Genomic DNA, 19,948 nt, shown 5'->3' with positions numbered 1-19,948 from the left:
TGCATTTTTAATGCATACGAGGGCATTTTGGTACATCAAAATACAGCAACAAAAAAAATACCCTACAAGACAAAATATAGATCTTAAATATTAACTTGAAAGGGTCAAATGATAATTATTCAATGGAATGAAAAATGCAATCTTGAAGCAAAATAAGGATTAAAAAATGTATCCAAACATCTAGAATTGGATTTTGCTCTACAGCAAATCCAAGTCCTGCATCACACTGATGGAAACCAATTAGAACCTACTTGTTATTAATATATTGTTTATCATTTATAATGATAATTTTACTTTTGTAAGAATTTTGATTTATCATTGTCATGATAAATTTCAATTAATAATGTTTAAAATCCCCTAAAACTGCCCATACAGGATTATTGCTACTATTTTCTATGTTTCTTCAAGAGTAGTATCAAGAAATATCAATTAATTCAAAAGTATGATTAAATGCTGGTACTATGTTCAGTTTTTTGATACAAATCATATTCTTTATGGCAGTGGTGTCCTAAAAAAAGAGCAAATCTGTATTGTTTTTTCAAAAGCATTACTCAAGTTTATGGGGCTTTGATTGCTCTGCTATGGAGTCACATCTATACAACTAACTAAAAACAAAGTAACAGTTTTTATTGTATTTTTTATTGTTACCAGAACAGCAGAACAAAATATTGTGATAAAAACTTTAAGTCCGTATTGCCCTCCCCTACTCATAGGTGTAAAAAAATCCCTTAGAGATCTGATCTTTTTTTGCTGTTTAGTCACACACCGTTAAATAGGCTGCTCGAAAACATTAAGTTTGTTGGGGTTTTTTTGTTTTCAAGCCATTCAGAGACATAATTGCTGGTTGGCTTTAAACTATTATTCTGCTTCATAACCCACGTGTGCTTGAGATTACAGTATGTTCAGTAGGCACTGGGCAGATGTTGCTTGGTGGTGTGTTCAAGTGCATCTTCTACCCCACTTACCCTTCTGAAGTATTGACAATCACCAGAAGCCTACTGGCTGCTTTTACCTTAGAAGGAAAAGTCCCTTGCTCTGCGTGTCACAGACGGTTTACAGCTCAAATATATGTATACACTGTAAAGATTTACTGTTATGGTTTAAGTAAAACAGAAACAAGTTTCCAGTAGGAATATTTAACAGATAAATTCCTCTGTAACAAAGAAACTGAAAACTTTTAAATCAGCCGTTTCTGTTTCTCTGTGCACTACCTCTTTAAATGTAAGTAGAGTCTATATCACAAAACAGCTTTTGTAACTTTTGTTTATTTTGTGAGACGCTGTAATGATCATGTGGTTAATGGCCTGTGACATCCATTTTCCTCTGACAGAAGAAACATGTCTGAACAATAACCTCTTGGCCAATGACTGCGCTGCCTGGCTCCTGAAGTTTTCTCTTGTATCAAGACAGTTGGACATCTTTAAATAACATAAAAAGGCTACATTTTTCTTGAAATGCTTAATTTGCAACAACAACCAAACAAATATATTTTAACAATTCCCTGAGTCAGCTGTATTAAGGTGAGAACTTAAGAAGCTTGTCAAGTGTTTATATTTCAAAACAGAACCACATAAGTGCATTTTGCATTCAACACTGGACCGTTTATTTTTGCTGTTCTGGTATGGCCCTGCCATCTTTGTTTCTGTATCAACTGGCTTGCTAAAGGATGCCTAGTGGCAGCCAAAATACAACACTAAAAGAAGATGTGAAAGTATGTCATTACTTAATCAATTGGAACTACTTTTAATTTAATAAGCAATTAAATCAACACTTAATTGAAAGTTGATTAATTGTTTGCCTCCCTAATAAGAGTGTATTTTGATAAAGACACCATGTCTTTATAAGGTTTAAGAATTGTAAATAGTGTCATGTTATTTTAACTATAGATGTTCTGATTGGTATCAGAGTTCCAGAAGAAACCTTGTCACTGTGTTGGTCTATCATCTGAGTTTTGCTGCCTCCTTCAAACAGCTGAAATATTAGCTAATCAAATCACTAACTTAATGAACAAAGAAGGCCATTTTCTTTAAGAATAGTCCAAACTGAAATGCAAATGTTCAAAGACATAACAGAGAGGACATTAACTAGCACTTCAGCTAGCTAACTCTCCTGAATGAAAACATTTATACTTAAATAGATATCACTTAACTTATCCATTTAAGGACATTAATGTCTCGGTATTTTTTTTTTTTTTACGATTTGGTGGTTTTCGGAAAAATCTGCAAACATTGAGCCACAAATAGGTGGGGGTCTACGGTACTGTCAAACAATGAAGGGGGGAGACAGTGTGATTTGCAAGAAACACAATTTATTTTGTTTGTAACTCTGAATAATAAACATGAATAGAACATCTCAGAATTCAGCCTGACTCCTCCACCAACAATCAGAGCATCACTACACACCTCTGACCCATTTTCAGTGGGAGTAATACATTCTTACACTGTTACAGTCTCAGTGTTATTTTAACAGATGCGGGAGGCTGCTGAGCTGGAGCACTTGACTTTCCTTTCTCCTTTCCTTATTATTGCTCCAAGAAAACAGGGCAAAAATACGGAAAGCACAATATGTTCAAAGGATTTTGTTCTAGGAAGGGGCAGTTTTTAGTCTTTAGTTGATCTGTTCTAAGAGAAATAAATATTTCTAAGCTGTTGCACAGTTCTTTCTCGTGGTTTATGGAAACTGTGGTTGTATACTAACACATCCAAAACAGACACAGTAGAGCTTTTCCAGAGACACCATACATCACAGGACGAAGGAAAGAAACCCACAGACCACTTTTAAAAGGGGAGTATTATCTGTTTCCTGGGCACATAGTGCCATTTTACAGCACAATCAAATAACTATGTTACTTTCAGTTAGAAAAAATGCTACATATGACTTGAAATTTCACATCATAATTTAATGCCTTGAAATTGGGCCTCTGTCTCTTTAAAAGCTCCTGATCTTTCTGACACTTCACTTTCAGGAAATCATCTCCTCTATTAACCCTTTAGTAATGTTTTTACCATCATAGCACTGAGACGTAGCTCCTATAATGACCTCCATTGGGTGCTTGCTAATTGTTACTTGCTAGTCTGAAGGAGCTGAGAGGGGGAGTCATGGGTCCAGAAGCTTGGAAGCTGCAGCTCCGAGGAGGAGCTTCATTTTGAAGGCGGTGTTTTGAACAGCTGAATGGTTTCCAGGGAGATCAAAGGATTTCTCAAACATGCATGAAAGAATCAAGGTATGTTTTTGATTAGGGAATAAGATTATAACATGACGGAAAGCTCAAAATAGTTGATTTTACATGATATTGTCCCTTTAACAAGACTGCAAGTTGGTGGTTGAGAATATATTTATTGAATTTCTTTCTTCTAGTTTCCTCAATTTTAGATCAAATCAGAATACATCAGAGCTTGAAATGAAAGCATCTCAATGAAAAACAAAAACGGATGTGTTACAGATTTCATACACACATCCAGTAATGTCATTTAAAACTTTAGCCGACGCTGTGAGTGGGCTGCATGTGCAGAAAGGAAATATGAATAATAATAAGAGACGGACGGTCATTTATCTATGACGGGGTTATCACAGATCAGTTCAACACTGAGAATAATTACACAAATGACACTAACTGGCCTGCAAAAGAAGCCAGATTTTCAAACATTTTTATGGGAATCATAAACCCGTGTCGGCCTGCACAACGGTTCGTCCCCAGGGTTTGTCAAAAGTCACAAACCCATCTTTCCAAGCGCTCAGGCGGTTCCGCCCCCGCAGGAGCTGTTCCTGGCATCAGCGCCGAAACTGGAAGGCTGATACTGACTTGACTGGGAACCCAATCGCCATGGTTTCTGAGTCAAAATACACACATGCGCTCCCTTTGGGCATCCACAGGCAGCCTCCTGCAGCAGCGTGCCATGTGTTTTCAATGAGCAGTTGGAGGCTGAGCTTCGTTTCAGCTACCTCTGCTGACGAGCTAACCGCTACCAGCTGTGATAGGTCAACATGGTGCAAAGCTACAGGGGGAAGGCATAAGCTCCACGCTGCCCAGTCCGGTACTTTAGGATTTTCAGGAAAAATAAATGCTGCGTCTCATTGTATTTCACTTACTTTTGAAGCAAATATTTGAATAAACTGCCTAGATATTCCTGGTTTCACTGTAAGAATGGCAGATATTTGCGTATAATGCTATTAGAGATTCACCGATCCGATATTAATGTCTGAAATTGCAGTTTATTTTTTACATGTTTGACCAAGGTAGTAAACCTATGTTGGACCAAGCCTGTGAAGCTTTTGGTGTATTTAAATGTGCTGTACTGCTGAAGAGTTATCAAATGAATTTGTAATTCAGTACATGTATGTCTGTGTTTAGAAAAAAATAAACTTTTCAAGTCAACTCAGCACTGTTTTTATGTATCGGATCGGTATCGGCCGATACTAAACCTTAAATATCGATATTGGCAACTGTAAATTTTAGTTTGACACAAGGCAAAAAATCTAAACAAAAAGACAATCTACAAATTCATTTAAAATAAAAAATATTTAGATTCCTTATTATGGAGAAAAGCCTGGCAGCACTCCACAAGAAAGGAGAGCAGACTTAGATCTTTTGCTGAAATTTTCATTAGAGTAAGAAAACACTATTTGTCAAGCTGGGAATGTTAAGACTCTTATATTGACTCTTGAAATGATTGAGGCCAAGTTTAAATGCTGTGAGCGTTTCACACGGGAAGAAGCCAAACACAGTTAAGAAGACTGGAGCAGAACAGGATTACGTAACACATCACATCATCTGATCGCAGCAAAAATATAGGCCAACCAACGAGTTGGTGCTGCTTGGACATGTTTGTATGGATACTTTAACGCAAATGAAGACAAACACAGGAGTAACCAATAGTCGGTTCTTCATAAATGCACATCCCTGACACTTACAGCTTGTTTATTATAGTGGTCCAGCCTCAGCAACACCTTTATAACTATTCAAAGTTTACAGTGAGATTCAGCCTTGAAAACTTTTCTGCTCTTTAGTGTCTGTGACAGAAACAGAGACTCGGCCTCCTGGGCTTCACGTTCCTGCTTGTTTCAATGTTCTCAGAAGAAATGAGTGAATCCTGATGAGGTGTGTGTGGCATGCCGTTTTTTCTATTTTTCACCTGATTTTTTTTTTTACTTGCCTCTTTTTGTTTTACTGTTCTCTGTTAAAAATAGTTTGAAAATTAATTTGGATTCAGTTGTTTGAAAAATGACTGAAAATAAATAAATTTATTACATTTGTGTGACTTCTGGCGAAAATGTGATTTTGCACAAGAAATGTTATCTATTGGAGATTTTGTGGCAAATTAGAACCTGTTGACCTTGATCTTAGCTGAAATCAAGTTATTTTTTAGATGTATTAGTAACATTTTTTCATAGATAAATAGAAAAGCAAACTATTTAAACCATTTTAATAGTACAATAAAAATAATTATTTCATTAAAACAATTTTAAGTTAAAGGCGGACTCTTTCTGCGTCACTAAAATTCTACAAATACATTAAAATCTGTAATCATTCAAATAATCAGCTAGAGTGGATTACAGAATATATCTTTTGCATGTATACATACATGATAGCTCACTAATTGTTGTTGCTTTCTGTGCATCTAAAAATGTATTTCATAAAACATTTTATCTACAAGCATTTTTAAAAATAACAGCCGTCTCAGGTGTGTTATAAGCCTGGCGGGCCACCAGGCTTTATTTGTGTCCTGACCAGGCTAAGCATTATTTGTTTATTTATTTATTTTATTTTTAATCTTTGCTTATTTAAAGAGTTCGCAGTTGGAGTTTAAGGAATGTTAATAATGTTCAATAACACATAATGATATTTTCACATTTTCTGTCACCTTTAAACATGTTTTTTAATTCAGAAACATGACAGTTATCTGCAGCCCTAGAGCCCCTACCATCGGGCTTAGCAAGTTATCTGGGGAAAACACTGTATTATAAATATTATTATTACAATTTAGAATTATAGTCTGAATTTTAAAAATCCACTGATCTTTGATTAGGACCAGTCAATCATTAAACTGACCAATTCGTCGGTCACTAGCCGACTTCTGGGCACTTGTTTAGTTTGTACCCTTTTAAAAATGGGGAAGAAACTGCTCTGCTTGTTTCCCTCGTTAACAACCTTAGTGTGCGGCAATGCCGGCTGATAGCCACTGTAGAGACATGTTCCTGACTGCACTGCTCTACTTGCATGATTTTCAGGAAAATAAATGCTGTGTCACATTGTATTTCAATGTTTCTTTCAGAGAAGAAACTTTTTTTTTTCTCTGAAAGAAAATTTTTTAACAGGTGTTCTTCTGTTTTTTTTATGTAAGAATTAATGGTTCTTCCAAGAAAAACATCATCTGAATCTTTTGGCGGCATTTCATTTGAAGGACTTTGTGAGAATGAGTCAAGTAATCAGCAGTAATGCCTCGCACAGTTGGTTCTGTAAACATTGCTAAATTAAATAAATCCATAAAAAGCCAACTGCACTACTGATTCCCTGTAAAAGCTGCTCAGCTGAGCTGCTGTATGTAAAAGCTCTGAATTGTGGACGTACATACTGACTGACTTACAGCTACATCTGTCAATATATAATATGTTTAAGTTTGAACGACTGATTCATTATACGTCTATTTCTAATATATAAAAAATTCCCTTCTCACCCTCTGCGGGTGGTCTCTCTTTCATCCTCTGAGCTCGGGTCCTCTACCAGAGGCCTGGGAGCTTGAGGGTTCTCCTCCAGTATCTTGGCTGTGCCTAGAACTGCACATTTCTGGACTGAGATGTCTGATGTTGTTCCTGGGATCTGTTTGAGCCACTACTCCAGTTTGGGGGTGACTGCCCCGAGGGCCCCGATGACCACAGGCACCACTGTGGTCTTCACCTTCCAGGCCTTCTCCAGTTCCTCTCTGAGGCCCTGGTATTTCTCCAGTTTCTCGTACTCCTTTTTCCTGATGTTGTGGTCACTTGGTATTGCTACATCCACCACAACGGCTTTCCTCTGCTCTTTATCCACCACCACAATGTCCGGTTGGTTCGCCATTACCATCTTGTCTGTCTGGATCTGGAAGTCCCACAGGATCTTAGCTCGGTCATTCTCCACCACCTTTGGGGGTGTCCCCCACTTTGACCTCGGGGCTTCCAGTCCATATTCTGCACAGATGTTCCTGTACACTATGCCCGCCACTTGGTTATGTCGTTCCATGTACGCTTTCCCTGCCAGCATCTTGCACCCTGCTGTTATGTGCTGGACTGTCTCAGAGGCCTCCTTGCACAACCTACCTATATATATATATATATATATATATATATATATATATATATATATATATATATATATATATATATATTTATATATATTAGAGGTGTGCCGATCGATCGGTCACCGATCATAATCGGGCCGATTTTCGTGAAAAAGTGCATGATCGGTGATCGGCGATCATTGGCTCTTGTTGCCGATGCCGATCATCTCATTTCGCAGCCTGCCTGTGCAGCTGGTCTCCTCTTTCCTTCACTCTGCGCAAACGCGCAGCAACAAATCCTAAGCGATGTGGAACTATAACGCACTGAGTGAATAGGGAAGTTTGCGTGTTGCGGCGGGAAATTACCTCGAGGTCGGGGGTGAAGCACGTCAAAATTCATCAACACAACGAAGCTAATGCGACATAAAAACAAAGCCATACTTGACGGAGTTTGGCTACATCGAGGATCACTGCAGTAAAAAAGACATACGGAGGATCAGACAGCAGGTAAAGCAGCGCACAGCTACAAACACTCACCCGGATTAGCATGACGGTCAGAAAGCTAAACAAATAACCTGGAAAATTATTTAAGTCTTCGAGCTGCGATGTAAGACGCTGGTTCTGCTCTCCTGTTGAACCGCTGCTACAGGTAGTAATATTTGACAGACGGAGCTTCGCTTCTGCTCCACCTGGTAGTGACTCTCACACCGAACCTGCTTAAAGCTGCAGCATCTAACCTAAAAAAATAAATTTTACATATTAAAACTTTCACTGTCCTAACATGAGACAGATAATCTCTGAAAAAATAATCGATCTCCTCCCTGTTCTGCATAATTACTCCGCTCAGTCAGAAACAGCCAATCAGAGCTAGCAGTAATCAGCTAGCCGCCATGCTAACAGGAAGTTTTCATTCTGTAACTCTGGATTGTTTATTGTAATGGAACCTGTTTTTGCCTTTGAATGTTAAGTTTTATACTTGAACTTCTTGGCAATGTTGAGAGGTTTTATTTTGGCTCTTTGTATTATTTAGCCTCTTCAGAGCCTTCATATGTTTTCAGTCTGTTAAAGATAGTATTATCAATAGCAGTACAATTTGCACAATGCCTGTTTTGTTTAGTTTTCTTCTTGAAAAAAGTTATTAAAAACAAGTTTTTGTCTAAATTAAGGTGAATTCATGGTTCCTTTTTCCACATAATGTAACCGTTAGGGTTTATGATAAAAAATAAATAAATAATAATTATGTGATCGGTATCGGTGATCGGCCCTCATCGGCAGGAAAAAACCTGATCGGCACACCTGATCGGCATTATAAATATAATAAAGGTTATTCCTGTTTACTTGTTAAATAAAAATTGTTAATTCTGGTATTTCTGTAAAATTGCTGGAACGTTTCCGTAATCCTGCTAAGATGAAAGCTGAACACGCAGTTTCTCTGCAACGTTTACTTCAAAGTGTCGCCTCAGCCACGGCCTGGACTCGCTTTTCTTCCACTTTCTCTTGACTGACAGTGAAACTCACACCCACAGCTGCACAAATGGGATGATTATGAAACGTGGCTGTGAACAGGTGTGCATTTAGAGCCAACTGAGGGAGAACAGTTGTTTATAGCAGCTTTGCTTGCCCACGTACACACACACGTGCACACACACGTGCACACACACACACACACACACACACACACACACACACACGTTGCAGTCATGATGTCCCTTGTGAAGCGCAGAGGGAGAACGGCAGCCAATCAAAGCTACTGACTTGCCATCTTCAGAAGGAATTTACTCATTTATCCGCAAATGAAAAAAACAACAAAATGCCAAATATTACCAAATACAAAGCAGCCCAGCATCCAAAGTAAGCTGGGCTGCTGACAAAATGAGAAAATAATGACTCACCAGTTAGAATTTATAAAGGAATTAATTAAAAGTCGGTAGAAATGGTCTTGCATGCATAGTTGAAACCTGAAGAAAAAGGAAACAATGAAAAATAGCAGTTTCTCAAGATCTGAAAGCCATGTCAGCGCAATCTTTGCATGGACAGAGAGCAAGAAACGTACTGAATTCATTGCACCAACGAGAATGTAATGTAATGGCTTGTTATTTTACATTCTCACTAGTGAGACTGTAAGCTGCTAAAATCTGAAAATAATGTGAAATTGTAAAAATCTGTCACACGCTGCCACCCCTAAAAAAGCCTTGGCCGAGGCTTGCCACTCCATAGACATTATTCTACGGAGCAGTGGCAGATCTATTCTAGATCTATTCTAGATCCGCCACTGCTGACAAGTACTTTGATGTGTTTATGTTGATAGTAAGTGGTTGAGTTGACTGTGCATTACTTTCACTTGCTTTTCTTCACTGTCTAAAGAACATTGTTCCAAATTTGTGGTAGAGAAAAGTCCAATTTCTGTTGTATTAGAAGTAATACGGTCATACATAGAACCTGCGTTTCCATTACAAATTTGCTCAAAACTTTGTCAAAATTCAGCTAATGCCGAAAAAACAGAATTTTTCAATTGCAATGTTTCCATCAAATAAGAAACACAATTAAAATCCCACGTGAATAAGTTCGTGAGATAAGTCATTAAAACACATAAAGTATCGTCGTCCCTCTTCTACTTCCTGTTGCCTTCTTCTTTGTCTTTTCCTGCAGTAGTAACATCCGGTTGTTGATCAGATGACTCTTGTGATGTGAAAAAAGTGTTTTCATTACAGTTTTACGAAATACCTTAATTTCAATACTGCCGAAAATGCACCTGATCTTCACACTCAACTTTGTTCTTTTAATCGAAAAACGCAATTTTTTTTTTTTTAAATTCGAATATTTCCACTAAGCGAATTGATTTTTCAGAATTCCAATTTGCGTAATTACATGATCAAAGGAAAAGCAGCTAGGTAATCACGGTGACTTCTGTCAGCAAAATAATGCAATCTGGCACAAAACAAAAAGGCTTCCAAAAAATGATTTGAGGAGCACAACAGCGAGTTTAGAGTGTTGACTTGGCCTCAAAATTGTTCAAACCCAGCATCTGTGAGGATCTTACTGGATAAACAAATCTGATCCACGTCAAGGATCAGACAGCAGATCCTCACAGGACTTAAAGGATCGGCTGCTAACATCTTGACGCCAGAAAAAACAGCACACATTCAGGGGTCGGAGCTTCCAGGGCTCAGGGCTATTAAGATAGTGGTCATAATGTTATGCCAACTCAATGAAAATGTGCAAAGACTTAATCAGCGTGTCTGATAAGCAAAGTCTATCTGCAGCATAAAGAATAGACTTATTTTTACACACAGGTCTCCTTCTGTATTTTATTTATTTATTTTTTTGCTTGGTCTGATTAATAATTAATATCTCAAGACCTGGTAAGGACCTGTTAAAATACTTAAAACAGAAACTGTGGTGAATGGTGTACTTTGAGTGAGCTCCTTCCAACTGATAATAAAATACTGTTAATAAAGTGCGATGCTAGACTTCACACATTTTATGTGAACAGTTCCCTGCCTGTCTGCAGCTCTCAAACATCACGTAAGAAGCGCTTTATGACATTTTACGCCTAAAAACAATGTGCTGCTTTATTCGGTGTGTGTGCAATGAGCATGCGCCAGCTCCGTAAGACTAAATGACAACTTTTAACACTTATATCTGTCACATTCCTACTGAAGTTTCCCTCAAAAAGACGCACTATGGTGCTCTACCATACCCACTGTAAAAGTTGTATTTTTTGTTAAATTGGAAAAATATGTTGGAATTGGTCGTACTGTATAAGTATAATAAGCCTGTTTTATTTTGAATAGTTTTTTTTGTGTGTTTTCCACAGAGAGCTGACAGCAACATAACGGACTGTGTTAGTTATTCCATCACTTCTTTCCCTTACCGCCCACTCCCCACTACACAACTGTTCCGTGGGTTTCTTATTTTTAGAAATTAGCACCCTCGGTTTCTTTAAAGAAAAAAAACGCTCCCCTACCTGGACATAATTGCTTTCGCAGTATTCCGCTACTCTTTCCAGATTGGTAAAACTGTCCAGTAACGCTCTCCGTCCCGCAGGAATTTCCTCCTCCAGCAGCATCTGTAGCTCCGCCATCTTTACATAGTCCTTACTACTAACGGCTGCGGCTCGCGCTGACTGGATGCATCCTGCTGCATTCCAGGGCTGTGGGAACTTTCACGACTACGACGAGATACCTTGGAAATGTTGGGGGGAAATGTATTATAAGGGCCATTTTTTTGCCTGTGAAATTACTTCTTTCGACCCTTTACCATGAGACAAGAATGGTAAAATAAATAAATAAAAATAAAAAACTGTAAATTGTATGTTTTTTTTCTTTTAGGAAGGTGGCAACAGTCCAAATCCTTTTTAATGTGTTGGATCTTTAATGACATGCAAATGTAATAGTTTTGGCCCCCTGATGAACCTTTGGGTGGGTATGATTATTACGACTTTTATTGATTTTACGGCTGTAATCACAGCCAATTTGTAGAATATATTAAATCATAAACAACCATAACTTACAGCACAAAACTTCTGTTTGTCTTAAGTTGTGTGGGTTTTGCATTTTGGGCACTTTAAAACAAAATTCTGAAGAAACACATCTTGTCTACTTTGATATCAATACAGAATGTGAGATATTATTCCATCAGTTCTAATTTTCACTGATTTAGCTACAGTCTAAAAGCACAGGTTAAACATATCTTGACTATTTTGCAGACGTGCAAATTAGTGTGCTTTTTTTCTTTCAATTAAGAAAATCAAAAATATTTTACATGAGACTGTAAAATAGTTTAACTTCAAAACTCCTTGGTTCAGATTCCCATTCTCAATCCACACAGCAGTTACTGTACATAAACACATTTATTTACAAAATAACATTTAGCGAACAAATAATACATATTTACTCGTACAAAATCATACATCATTGTATTTTGAGTCTAGTACACGGGCTGACAGATATTCAACACGTCTGGTTTTAGGCAGGGATGTCCAGGTTTTCATCTCCGCTAGGGAAACCCTCCACCTCCATCGTCATCAAAAATTCTGCTCACACACAAAAAAAACAAAATCTTTTTGAGTACTGGGTTCATTGCGACCAAGCCAGTGTATATAATAATAACTGTAGTGCCATCTAGTGGTAGAACGACAAACGCCACGATGATGAGCAATTATGATGTACTAAAAGATGACGGAAAAAAATCTCTTCGTAATCTCGCAGCATACATTGCAAGGGGGCTTCATTTTATCATTTTCTTTTTTAAATATTAATATTATTTCAATATCAAAATAAGACCAGCTCTTAAGAAATGTATGTAATAGAGAAAAAAATGCAATTAATAAGAAGGTATTTCCTAACAGATTTTATTCTGGATGTTATCCAGGTTTACCTTCTGTGTAGTCGATGTCTGGCCGCGTGGACACAACAGCCCATGCCACGCCCACCAACAGCGCCACCACCAGGTTGACCACGATCCACGGCCGCAAGATCTGCTGCTCGGAGCCTGGAGGCCTGCAAGTAAAAAAAAACATTAAAAATCAAGTCTAATTCAATTCCTGAATGAAGACATCTGATGGGAGACAATCTTTTATAATTTAGTTTGGATCTTAAGGACCAAGTCGCCCAAGATGGACATCCACCAGAGGACAAACATCAGATTGCATATTAATAAATCATTAAACAAATTTATGAAATATGCCTCTTAGATATTGACACCGCAGTTGAGGTAGCTGTATATAACGCAGTGCTGAAACTAAGAGGCTTCACCTAATGACAAGTGCTTGGGTGTAAAAACCAGTCAGTTGTTCTACGCTTTGCTTCATATGGATTGTCACGACCCTTGGCTATTGAGAAATGGCGTAGACTCTGTTGAAGTTTGGTCTGATTTTAGCCAATCGCTAATGTTTGCGCCGTCTCAAACGTGAACGGCGCTATGCTATGAAGCTACGGAGAGCTGTAAAAAGAAAAATGTCCACCGTGAAGAGAGAAGTGCTGAGTCAAGCTAGGTGGTTTGTTACGGAGAGGGGCCATGACATCTTTGCCAGTAGTAATATGTACTAAACTTTCCTCTTGCTCCAACTTGAATTGCTCAGTATTTGGAAGCATGGTCAACACAGACTTCGTTCGATTAATCACTTCTTCCGCTGCCATTGCTAAACTACAACCAAAGGAGCTCTCTAATTCTAAATCCTTCTGTTCGCTGATCGGCCCGGATGAAATCCGTCCTGAGAAATCTAGCTCAGTGGGAGCGGAGCTGCATAAGAAGGCGACGGCCAGGCTAGGTTTTATTTAGCATTACTGAAAACTCCTTTTTCAAAGTTTACACAGGATTCTGGTAGGTTTGCAAAACCTCACATTCTGAACCACACCCATTGGTCACTTTAGTAGGTAACAACTGTTCAATTTATCATCACAAAAAGCATTACAATAGTCTGTTTTTTTTTAGATTATTTTCAAAAGCGCTGAAGTCGAATGAAAAACAATAATGGATCTCACCACAGAGTTTCATTGGCCGTAGGATAAAGGTTGATGCGGTCGCTGGTCATCTGCTGGCTGAGGGACAGTATCAGGGCTATGAAATATACTGGATACACACAGAGACGGCATGAAAACATTGTCATCATCTCCACTGTCGTCGTAATCGTCATCAGACATTCGTCAAGGTCTTACAGAAGGAAGCCACGGCCACCGGGTCCAGAGTGAGGAAGCCTCTCAGGGCCATGGACGTCTTGGCCAGGTTGACCCTATGACGATACGCCCAACTTCACATGTTATTCTCAGACAGAAACGTAAATCTCTGAGGTGTTGTTTTTGCCCGCAGAGACCTGTCGAATGCGGACACGGTGCTGATGGCCAGCAGCAGGTAGAGCAGAGACTGAGCCGGGTAGGCCAGAGGGTGGTACTGCTGCAGCAGGTTGTGCAGCGTGGTCATCTGCTCGCCGGCCAGCACGTACACAACGATGATGTTCCACACCGCGTAGCCAGCCAGGAACCCATGAGAGAACAGACCGACCACCCTGCAGGTGGAAGACACACGACCGCATTTATGTGTTTAATTTATAGACCTGCTGTTGCTTCGTGAGCGGATTGCCTGGATTGATCGTTTCTGGTTTTCCATCGGTACCGGACACCAAGCGGTCTCTTTTAGAGGACGATAGTGTTTTAAATATGAACTTATTGCTACAAAAATATTCTTCAGTGCACTAGTCAGCGGACATGTCTTCCAGAGAGAGGTTCAGTTTCCCTTTTCTACCCCTGAACCCCACTGTAGCTTTGTCATAACAGCTGAGCAAACAGCTTGGGATATTTGAAGTGAAAAGGAGCTGATATCATGCTACATGCTTGTTTTGGCTCACACGTCTCAACGAACCTGAAGCCGTTGTGAACCTTCAGAGAGACGTCCCTGGTGGTCCAGATCTGCCTGGGGTCCATGTAGTCCTCAGTCAGCTCCGAGTGCCTGAGCTGCTCCACTCGGTCGGCCTGGAAACGCCCTGCGCACACACAGGTTACCCTCACACACAAAGACTAACACGTTCTGGAGACTTCTGCAGAAACTACCTTGGAAACGTTGTTGTGCAAAAGTTCTGGGTCAACCCCAAATTCAATTCAAATTCAAAAAATACTTTATTGATCCCAAAGGAAAACTAAACGCTGTTGTAACTCATGTTAATTCATATTCTTCAAAGAGTTACTAGTGATGACTGTTGGCGGGAAAGATCTCAATTGATGTAAACCAGTTGTTTGAAATAAGAAAAATGTCTGACTTTTTCAATGAAAAATTGAAAGAGGAACTCCAACACCTTTCACATATCAGATTCCCACTCACGGTTCCTCTCCACAAAAACTTTGCCGACCGGCTGGCTGTGTCCGTGCGGGGCGGAGAACAGGGAATGCTGCGGGATGGGAGACTGAGCGTCGGTGATGATGTCTTCGTCTTCGGCTTCCAGATCGTTGCTGTAGTGCTCTGTTGCCTTCGCCTTCCTGTCACGGGAGAAAGCAAAGAGGAGTTTGAAGGAAAAAATAACCAGAAACCAGCAAACTATAGATAACCGTAGAAAAGTGTGAAGACAGTTCCAGCTCAGAAAGATGAACTGCGAAACATAAACGTTACGATGATGGATGAAGGACACTGTAGATAGAAAATCAGAAAGGAGTAAATTTACACCAAAATACTCAGAAATGTTGCGATCAATTCTGAAATTTCTTAGAAACATCTTGAAAATTTCTGGAAAGTTGAAAATTTGCACACAAAAAACCCCCTCATATTTTACGATTAATCTCAGAAATTGTCTAGAAAAATACTGGGAAACTTCTTGTTTTTAAAAGTAAAAACTTTTTGACTTAGGAAATTTCTGAGTTTCAAAATTCAAAATCTTTCTAGAGGATACTTACAAATTTCTTATTTTCAAAAGTCATACATTTTTGACTTTTGAAACAGACAGATAATTTATGAAATTATTCTAAAAATTAATGAGTTTTTTGGTGAAAATCTACTTTTTTTTCAGTCTACAACGGCCATAATATACGCTGTTGTAAAATGTTGAAAACTCTTTCAACATTTTATTATTTGAATCAGATTCGACATTAAAATTAAAACTTTTTAAATTATTAATAAACAATAACCGAAAATGATGTTTTCCACCAAAACAAACAACTGTTTGATTTACATTTTTGACATTGCTTTGGGTAAAAGTCAGCTCATAGTTGCTTCATATGAGTCCATCAGAGTCTCGTTTAACTTCTAATCAACGCATTTCTTAGTTAATCTTTACTGTATTTATAATTGAAGCTGCTAAGTTGTTCTCACTTCTACATTCACTGGTTGTTTTTAATCAGTAACTCTTGAACTTCCTCTGCTGCCATCAGATCAGTCCGATGTTTTAAACAGTTACTGGTACTTACTTCTTCCTTTTCGTCTTCCTGGTGACGGCGACAGTCATCTCCTCTCCTTCCCCGTCCGCCTCGGCCATGTTGCCGTTTGGTACATCCCCGTGTTCTGTTTCCTGATCTGTCCGAACGACACACAGCCACACACTCTCTGTGACAGGCACTCTGCTCAGTTCATCGCGCCTTGAGGAGGGCCTTAGCGCTGTCAATCACCCTTGTGTACCTCTGCCCCGTTTCTCTCTGCTACTCTGCAGCGAGTTCTTGTCATGAACGCTAAGGCGAGTTAGCATAGCCACAAATGACAGCGGATACATGGTTTTCCTGGAATGGTAATTTGCTTCTCTGCTATTAGCACATTTAGCATCATGTATACAAGCCTGATTGACAGCGCTAAGACCTACCTCTTAGCTCTGATTGGTTATTTTTGATGCATTTCTTCAGCTGGCAATAGTAACTCAGGGTAAAACAAATAGATTTTTTTTCAAAGATTATCTGTTAAAAAAAACAAAAACAAAACAAAACTCATTTTTTGGAAGTTTCATACTGCAGCCTAAAAGATACATTTGATTCCAACCCAGCAGTTGCTGCCTCTTTTAGCGCAAATGTTCATACCAATGGTTGACGCCTTTTTCTTCTTCTTCTTCTTGTGCGGCGCTGCGTCGTGCAGATCCGGGGTCAGATGGTCTCTGCTGTCGGAGTTACTCCTGTCCTCCATCTCCACCTCCAGCCCCACTGCAGCGCAAAACACGGAGTGAAGCAACAACACAGCAGGCGAGCGGGTGGAGCTGCTGCAGGTGGAGCACGCTCACCTTCGCCCTGCTCCTCTGCCTCAGTCACCTCCTTCTTCGCTTTCTTCTTCTTGCTCTTCACTGTCGGCATGGCGACGTCTCCCTGCGAAAACGCCAAGATTTCAGTGTGAACGCCGCCGAAGGTGCGCGAGGACCGCGTCGCGAGGTCGCCACCTCTCCAGGAGTAATTTAGGTCACTAGATGATTGTTTAATGAGGATTTCGAAGGCGGCCGGGCGGTGCCGCATGCTAGAGATAACTGGATTAGCCGGAGGACAGGTGGCGGGGCAACGCTTTAGGAAACGGATCAAAAAGCACGAAGCATGCAGCTTCCCACCGCGGTTAGTTTCATGTATATCTGCCGATATCTTTAAAGGGGCAGTATTGTGTATTTTCCAGTCACCTAGAGTAGCTTAATAAGACAATCAATTAACTATGAAATTGCTGTAAATTTCAAACAAGACTTAAAAGAAATTTGACTTCTGGAAGCTGGGCCTTTGTCTCTTTATGAAACTCCTGCTCTTTCTGAAACTCCGCCTTCAGGAAGTCATCACAACCTGTCATCACAACGTTAAAAGGTTAAAGTTGTTAACAAAGGGTCAACAACATTAACTCTTTAATGTTAAGCTCAGCAGATTCGCAGTTCCAACAGATGCTTGCTAATTGCTGCCGACTAGTCTGAAGGAGCTGAGTGGAGGAATCGCAGGGGAGGAGAGCTCTGTAAGAAGGAAGCTTGGAAAGCTGAATGGTTGCCATAGAAATTAAAGGATTTCTCAAACACGCATGAAAGAATCAAGGCAACACTGCAGGTTTTTGATGAGGGAATAGCAACATAACATGATGGAAAGTTCAAAAAAGCCATAATTACGTAACACTGTCCCTTTAAAGAAAGCAATCAGATGATGTTTCACAATTGATTTTTCAAAAGTCAAGTCTCAGGTCTATCTGTCCGAATCAAGTTTTAAATCTCTGACTGATGAAATTCTAGCTTTCTAGTCCACCTGCAGCACCGCAGTACTCAGAGTCCAGAGCCCTTTAGTTAACACACTATCATCTGACAAACATGTTTGTCATTTTTTTAAAACATTTCTAAATAAGTATGTTTTCATCTTCAGTAAAGTGATAAAGTGTGACATTTAGAAGTAGTCTCTAAACATCATGTTCAGAAAATATTAATAAAAACAAATTAACACTTGCTTGTGTTAATCTATTTTTACAAGCTAATCAAACTTTTTTTCCCCTCCACACTGCATAAACACAAAATCTTACCAAGTATTTTTATTCTAGTTTCTAGTGCAAATATCTTGGTACACTTGAAATAAGACAAAACTAACTTAGTTATGTTTTCAGCAAAATATATGAGCTTGTTTTTGGTCCTCAATATTGATGAAAAAGAACAAGTTTTGCTGGCCAATTATTTCAGTTATAACCAGACATTTTCCCTATTATAAGTGAACTAATCTGCCAGTTGAACTGGTTCTCACATGTCAGAGTCGTGGCCTGTAGTTTACACACTGCTTTTACCCCTGACTACCTGGGAGAGAGATTTTCAATAAGATTTGAGCTGTAAACCATGAGACTGTAAGTCTTGAGTGTTTGGAGCAGGAGTCCAAGTCGAGTCTGAAGTCTTTGTTTGAAAAAAAAAAAAGTCATGATCATTGCATCAAATTTAGTCTTTAACTCTGGCATAAACACCATCACACCCAGTGCATTTATTTATTTTCATTAAGGTTATGCTACTGTGAGACTCTTATGCCAGTCCATGCCTATCAACATTTAATCAGGCAAAACTTGAAAACTCTTTAACTGTTTTAGGGATTGGAAATTAAAGGACGTTCTGATAAAATCTTGTAGCAGTATTGACATTACAAAAAAAATATTCTTGTGTATGCTCACCTGAACCGCTGAGTGTCTGTAGAGATAAAATCCTGCAGTTGGTCCCTCTGTGTGTTTGATCTTATCAAGGTAAAGGAGAAAAACTCATCTTCCTGCCCTTTATCCTTTATCTTTCAGCTCTCTGGTTGGGTTTAATCGTAGAACTGCCTTCAAACCGACTTCTGGACTGTCTGGATGGAAAGCTAGACGCCTAAACAAAAGGTGAGGAGTTAAACTATAGCTGAAAGGAGGCACAGACACAGGAGGTCTGCGCCTCCCGAACTCCTCTCAGGGTTTAGAGTGGATCATGTGCTGAGCCCTGCGAGGTCCTGGAGGTTTTCTGATTGGCTCATCAGATGTGATGTCACCCAGAACAGGAAATTATTTGTTATATCTCAATTGCTGTCCTTAAAATACAGTGTTGTGACAAGATTGTCCTTCCGTCAATCAGTTTATACTTTCCTCTTGCTTAGAAAAACGAGCTAGAATAGAAAAATATGTTGTAGTTTTTTTTTTTTTTTTAAAACATACAGCTTTAGAAATCTTTTACAAAATGCATCTAGAAAAATTCAGAACTACCATAAAGATGGTAGCGGCTCCTCCTATTGGAGTTTATTTAACTTTTTGATCACCAGCTACACACAAAATGTGCTGAGTGTTAAATATCATGAGTCAGATGTTGGTGTAAGAAAATATTTCTATCACACATTTCAGACAGAGGTTTGTTTACTGCGTGAAAAAAACCCACTCAGGTAAAAATGAGGGGGTGTGTATATATATATATATATATATATATATATATATATATATATATATAAAATTTAAAACAGCTTGAAGTGAATGAAGCAGCAGAAACTCTATGTGAGTTTAACAGGGTCCAGGGGGAAAAAAGGGGCTGACATGGCAGAAACCAGGTCAGTAGAATAAATCCTATTAGAACAACACACAGGCAAACACATGCTGCTCTTACATTAAGTACTGTAATGTGCACACATGACAACAGTCGCGAGTTTTTTCAGCTTTACTTCCCCGTCAAACAAAACTGTCAACAATAATGACAATAAAACCTAAGGTTAAGCTCATCCCCTGTCATTGTATCAGATAAAATACCCACTCAAACAATGCAGAGACACCTTCCTCTCCTCCCCCCGCCTCAC

General features: G+C 39.1%; 2 protein-coding genes across 2 annotated transcripts in view; both read right to left on the bottom strand.

The window, feature by feature from the left end:
- The window catches only part of LOC106927248 (abl interactor 2-like), a 34,197-nt gene extending 22,848 nt beyond the window's left edge, over positions 1 to 11,349 (bottom strand). Inside the window, exon 1 of the mRNA XM_088011715.1 lies at positions 11,221 to 11,349. Within this exon, the coding sequence (XP_087867841.1) occupies positions 11,221 to 11,337 (117 nt within the window). The 5' untranslated portion in view covers positions 11,338 to 11,349. The remainder of the gene's footprint in view (positions 1 to 11,220) is intronic.
- A 737-nt stretch (positions 11,350 to 12,086) lies between these two features.
- Positions 12,087 to 17,285, bottom strand: LOC106929173 (transmembrane protein 237A-like). Its single transcript, XM_015005876.2, has 10 exons — positions 16,939 to 17,285; positions 16,742 to 16,861; positions 16,145 to 16,250; positions 15,069 to 15,223; positions 14,613 to 14,733; positions 14,068 to 14,259; positions 13,913 to 13,986; positions 13,739 to 13,826; positions 12,633 to 12,754; positions 12,087 to 12,288 (listed from the first exon to the last, which is right to left on the bottom strand). The coding sequence occupies exons 1-10, from the start codon at positions 17,162 to 17,164 to the stop codon at positions 12,221 to 12,223; spliced, it is 1,272 nt and encodes a 423-aa protein (XP_014861362.2). The 5' UTR covers positions 17,165 to 17,285; the 3' UTR covers positions 12,087 to 12,220.
- Between the last annotated feature and the right edge of the window lie 2,663 nt (positions 17,286 to 19,948).

This window comes from Poecilia mexicana, unplaced genomic scaffold, assembly GCF_051168715.1.
Source record: "Poecilia mexicana isolate PSO_F unplaced genomic scaffold, ASM5116871v1 scaffold_2, whole genome shotgun sequence".
Taxonomy (NCBI): Eukaryota; Metazoa; Chordata; class Actinopteri; order Cyprinodontiformes; family Poeciliidae; genus Poecilia; species Poecilia mexicana.
Note: the sequence above shows the minus strand (reverse complement) of the source record. Positions and strands in the feature narration are given on the sequence as shown.